At 47.4% G+C, this 5,859-nt stretch overlaps 1 protein-coding gene across 1 annotated transcript; it reads left to right on the top strand.

The window, feature by feature from the left end:
• The first annotated feature begins 995 nt into the window (after positions 1–995).
• Positions 996–5,385, top strand: LOC147448708 (uncharacterized). Its single transcript, XM_086521244.1, has one exon. It carries the CDS (start codon positions 2,517–2,519, stop codon positions 3,519–3,521), a length of 1,005 nt encoding a protein of 334 aa, XP_086377370.1. The 5' UTR covers positions 996–2,516; the 3' UTR covers positions 3,522–5,385.
• The last annotated feature ends 474 nt before the right edge of the window (positions 5,386–5,859 follow it).

Raw genomic sequence — 5,859 nt, 5'->3', positions numbered from 1 at the left:
CAAACACAATCTCAAACTGAGCACCATACAGATAATGCCACCATGTTTTTAAAGCAGACACTATTGCATAGAGTTCACGCTCATAAGTAGATTAGTTCTGTTGAGCTGCATCAAGCTTCTTTCTTTCAAATGCAATTGGTTGTCCATCTTGTAACAGGATTGCTCCAATAGCACAATCACTGGCATCCGTTTCCAAAACGAATGGTTTCAAAGGATCTACAATAACTAGTATAGGAGTTGTAGCTAATGCATCCTTGAGCGTATCAAAATTGTGATGTTGAGTGGATCCCCACTAAAAAGCTTTGCCTTTGCCTTTTAGTTGATCCATTGGTACAGCGGAGTTATGTCGGTCCAGAATAATGGCTATAGCCTGGCTATGGAATCATGCAGATACATGTCGAAGCGTTGGAGTCGATGCGAGATGCCGATAACGACAAGCTTGATCATGATGTGTATGCCAGATGCGGCAATTAGTAGGTCAAGTATTGGTTTTTGGTCACTAATGGTCGAAGTGCTTGCAGATGTATGAACTGGTCTTCAGCTCCTCTATGGTTCGACCATTGGCTTGTCAATTGAAGGTTTTTGCAAATCCATTTCATGTTAAAGCTCGGACGAGGCCATCTACCATGCTTACATTGAGGATCAAAGCATCCAATGCTTGTAGCGGTAGTATCTACAAATATCAAAGAGATGGTTTGGTTCTATAAGGCCAATGGTTATCTTCTTGCGGTCGTAAAAGCCGGGTCGTCTCCAAATGATGGTAAATGTTTCACAGCTTTTGGTGGTGCTCGACACAGTGGGAATGGCCGCTAAGTCGCAAGATAAGTTTTTTTTAAAGCTTGTCATGCTTTTTTTTTAAAAAAAATGAAAGCAGGCTGTAGGTAACGAGATCCAGCAAAGGCAAGTGCGCCATCTGTGTGTTGGTGCATGGCCGCCTTGGACTTGCAGTGCAAGAGTAGAGCGAGGGCAGTCAAGGGGAGGCCAAGAGGAAAAAACTAGCCAGTTGCAAAGAGAAGGGGCCAGAAGCAAGAGGGATGCCACCAAGAGGCTTGGCCATGAGGGACCTCCAGGGCTGCAGCCCATCAAAGGAAGAGGACCTCCAGGTGGTGGAGACAGAGCAGGTGACGGGGTCACTAGAGAGCGGCCAGTGGCGGGCTACTTGAAGGAATAGCGGTGGCCAACTGGTTGCAGGAGGGAGTTCAAAAGGTCGGGGCTGACATGCCTTGAAGAAGAGGTGAGGCAGCCCGTTATCCAGGAGGGGGTCCAGCTGCTTGTGGAGCAGGCACAACTTACAAGGAGGGCTGCCAATGGTGGGGTGGCCATACTAAGCTAGTGGAGGGTCGCCAGGACAGCGAGGGAGGTGAAGGATGGAGGCTATGCAGAGCCATCAAGGATGAAAGGAGAAGGTGCCGCCAAGGACAAGTGGGCGGGCTCAAGCGAAAAGGGAGCTCGGTCGTGAGTAGAAGAGAAGGACCGCCAGTAACACTGCTGTGAGAAAGCTTGGAAAGAGATCGCCAGTGAGGAGAGGATCAAACTGCCTGAAGCATTATGCTACGAAGTTGGCAATTATCGAAGTCGCCATCCTTGTGTTGATCGGCTTGTTGTGATACATAGTTGATTGTGTTTTTTTTTGTCGAGTTTTCTGTCAATATTATCTGTCTCGTGCTCTTTGCCGTATGCCCATTGTAGCGGTGGCTTCGGGATTGTGTGTCTGTGAGCAGAGAGGGAGGTAGAGATATTGTGCGAGCAACTTGTATGTGTGATCGAGGCGTGTGTCGCCTCCATGTGTGAGTGCATTTACAGATTGGGGAGTTGTAATCATCCAGTGGTGTCAGGATACGATGGTTTGTTGGTGGGTTTCTTGTACTGAAGTGCTCATGTGTGAATGTGTATACCCGGTGATTTCTCGAAGGCGGTCTGTATTGTGAAGGTCAGCAAAAGGTGTGCATGTGTGTGTGATTCTGTTTGGCTTGGGGTGTTGGATATCTGCTGGGCTATAGAGAGGCATCTAGTTTGTGTACTCTGTGTGTTTCCATTTCCCGCATCCCATCAGTGGTGCCCCCACTGAGGATCTACAGATTTCTCCTTGGTGAAGTCGAAGACGGTGTCGCGGTTTGAAGAGCAGGGTCTAACAAAAATGGCATGGTCGGCTTTTTCGACTTTTACAGGTGTTGAGGATGCAGAAGTGTGGCTACAGGACTACGGCCTTTTCCTACTGAAGAGTGGCTTGTCAAAAGAAGAGGGAGTGGCCCAAGCTTTCCCGCTCTTGGTTTGTGGAAAAGCAAAGGTATGGTATGAGAGCTTGTAGGCTGAAGAAAAACAGGATTGGATCACATTGGAAGCGGAATTCCAAAGCCGATATGTGGCCAACACGCAATGGAGTGAAGTGAAGCAAATGATGCACAACCTAAAGCAAATCCTTGACGGTGATTTCCGAGGATTCATGTGGGAGTTCAAGGCCATATAGATCAAGTTGGTTAAGGTAACTGCTGTAGAGAATGTAGATTTTTTTGAAGATGGCCAAGTTTGTGGATTGCTTGCATGTAAAAGTGCAAGATAAAGTCGAGATGGATGGACCATGCACGTACGAGGAGGCGCCAGTAGCCTATGTGCAGAGCAGGACAAGGAAGATTTTAAAGAAGCAACAGGCAAAGCAGGTTCTGGCGAGTCCATTGGTGCCAAGGCCAATTGTTGGGGAAGAACTTCAGGTAATCCGCCCCTTTGTTGATGCACATGTGGTAGCAGCGGATGATGAGAGAGTAGAGACGATATTGTGTGGACCTATGAGGTCTCAGCAACTGCAGAGAGGAGTCTACCAAGTACCGCCTGACTTGCTTGACCAAGTGACTTCCGAAAAGCAAGCAGTGGAGAAGATAGCTGAAGTGCCAAAGCCGATGAGTTTTGTGGAGAAAGCCGAGATGTATTCGAGCTATAGCAGTGCCTTGGATATGGACAGCACATGGGAAACGGGGTCTTCTTTCTCAAGGTATGAGACATATGATGTTATGCATGTTGATAAGGTGGTCAAAGCGGAACATATTGCAGGTGAAGAGACATTTTCTGCACACCAAGAGGTTGGGAAACCCTCTCTCTTGCCTTGTGATGGTAAGGCCATGTTGACTGAAGAAGAGTGCTTCAATGAATCAAACTGGGGGTTCAATGATCCAGTGGTTGATGTAAATGACGAGTCGCAGGTTTTGATTGCTAAAGCTATGGCAAGGATACAGGACATGCGAGGCTGTGTGCCTGCTCCAGTACTGCTTGAAGAGCCTACAGATGAGGTTTTGCCAATGTTTGCCAGTCCATGTATACAACTTTTTGAAGGGTGGTTCTATGAAGGCCTACAAGACTTGTTGGCTGACAAAGTTACAAGTGCAAAGCAAGGAATACTTGCCTATGTTTTACAGACGCATGATGATGATCAAAGCTATATTTTTTATCCTAGCGGAAGCTTCATTACAATTGGGAGAGTTTATGGCTTTCCATTTGACCCACGCGGGTTTTACGATGGCAGGCAATGAATCTCTCTCTCTCTATCTACTGCTTCATATTCATACTATCTATCAACTTCTTATTATGCAATCCTAACTTTACCTAAATAATGCTATGGTTGAGCATGAATTCTCAACGAGGGGTTGGATAATGATGGTACAGCTAAGTTACGCCGGTCCAGAATAATGGCTATAGCCTCGCTATGGAATCATGCAGATACAAGTCGAAGCGGTGGAGTCGATGCCAGATTCCGCTAACGGCAAGCTTGATCATGATGTGTATGCCAGATGTGGCAATTAACAGGTCAAGTATTGGTTTTTGGTCACTAATAGTCGAAGTGCTTGCAGATGTATGAACACGGTCTTCAGCTCCTCTATGGCTCGACCATTGTCTTGTCAATTGAAGGTTTTTGCAGATCCATTTCACGTTAAAGCTAGGACGAGGCCATCTACCATGATTACACTGAGAGTCGAAGCATCCAATGCTTGTAGCGGCAGTATCTACGAATATCAAAGAGATGGTTTGGTTCTATAAGGCCACTGGTTATCGTTTTACGGCCGTAAAAGCCGGGTCGTCTCCAAATGATGGTAAAAGTTTCACAGCTTTTGGCGGTGCTCGGCATCCGGTGGGAATGGCCGCTAAGTCGCAAGATAAGTTTCTTTTAAAGCTTGTCATGCTAAAAAAATAACGAAAGCAGGCTGCAGGTAACGAGAGCAGGAAAGGCAAGTGCGCCATCTGTGTGTTGGTGCATGGGCGCCTTGGAGTTGCAGTGCAAGCGTAGAGCGAGGGCAGTCAAGGGGAGGCCAAGAGGAAAAAACTGGCCGATTGCAGAGAGAAGAGGCCAGAAGCAAGAGGGATGCCACCAAGAGGCTTGGCCATGCACGCTGAGGGTGGCCCGTGAGGGACCGCCAGGTGATGGAGACAGAGTAGGTGACGGGGTCACTAGAGAGCGGCCAGTGGCGGGCTGCTTGAAGGAATAGGGGCGGTCAACTGGTTGCAGGAGGGAGTTCGAAAGGTGGGGGATGACATGCCTTGAACAGGAGGTGAGGCAGCCCGTTATCCAGGACGGGGGCCAGCTCGTGGAGCAGGCACAGCTTACAAGGAGGGCTGCCAATGGTGGGGTGGCCATAGTAAGCTAGAGGAGGGTCGCCAGGACAGCAAGGGAGGTGAAGGATGGAGGCGATGCAGAGCCGTCGAAAGGAGAAGGTGCCGCCAAGGACAAGTGGGCGGCCTCAAGCGAAAAGGGAGTTCGATCGTGAGTAGAAGAGAAGGACCGCCAGCAACACCACTCTGAGAAAGCTTGGAAAGAGATCGCCAATGAGGAGAGGATCAAACTGCCTAAAGCATTATGCTACGAAGTCGACAATTATCGAACTTGCCATCCTTGTGTTGATCGGGTTGATGTGATACGTAGTTGATTGTGTTTTTTTTTGTCGAGTTTTCTGTCAATATTATCTGCCTTGTGTTCTCTGCCGTATGCCCGTGGTAGCGGTGGCTCCGGGATTGTGTGTCTATGAGCAGAGAGGGAAGTAGAGATATTGTGCGAGCAACTTGTATGTGTGATCGAGACGTGTTTCTCCTCCATGTGTGAGTGCATTTATAGATTGGGATCCAGTGGTGTCGGGATACGATGGTTTGTTGGTGGGTTTCTTGTACTGAAGTGCTCATGTGCTCATGTGTATACCCGGTGATTGCTCGAGGCGGTCTGTATTGTGAAGGTCGGCATAAGGTGTGTATGTGTGTGTGATTCTGTGTGGCTTGGGTCGTTGGATATATGTTAAGCTATAGAGAGTAGCCACATCGATGCGATGTTGCACCAATCGTGTCGGCGGTAATCCTAGTGGAAAGTCATTAGGAAAAACGTTTTGAAATTCCTTTAATAATTTCTGTAGCTCAATAGCAACGTTTACTTGTTTGGAATTAGCCATTGGTGGAAGAGATGAGAGAGAAGCATGCGGCGTTGAGGAATGTTCAACAGATTCAATGTTAGAAAGAAAATGAAACAGTGAGTAACAATAGAAAACTTGATCTATTTTATTATCAGAAACGAGCTGCATAAGCTCAGCGGGACAAATCAATGGTGAAGAAGGTACATCCTTCTCTCCTTACAACAACACATGTGCGCCATGGGATTCAAACATCAAGCTGTTGTGCTCATAGCTATGCTTTAGTAATGATCCTATGCTATGCAACCACTCCCTACCAAGGACCATGTCTGCCCTTTCCATGTTCATAACTTGGAAATCCAAGCATGTGGAGTAACCTTGTACTTCCAACGGAACAGCTCGGCATTGAGTATCCTAGATTTCGGTATCATGTCCATTCATCATTGCTACCTTATAGCGGTGGGTACTCGGAGTTTGAGAC

Source organism: Adiantum capillus-veneris, chromosome 10, assembly GCF_014529385.1.
Source record: "Adiantum capillus-veneris isolate H3 chromosome 10, ASM1452938v2, whole genome shotgun sequence".
In the NCBI taxonomy this organism is placed as follows: domain Eukaryota; kingdom Viridiplantae; phylum Streptophyta; class Polypodiopsida; order Polypodiales; family Pteridaceae; genus Adiantum; species Adiantum capillus-veneris.
This window is presented reverse-complemented; position numbering and strand designations above follow the sequence as displayed.

What these genes read in the sequence shown, in the direction of transcription:
- LOC147448708 (XM_086521244.1), top strand. Translation starts at nt 2,517, where the DNA reads ATGGCCAAGTTTGTGGATTGCTTGCATGTAAAAGTGCAAGATAAAGTC.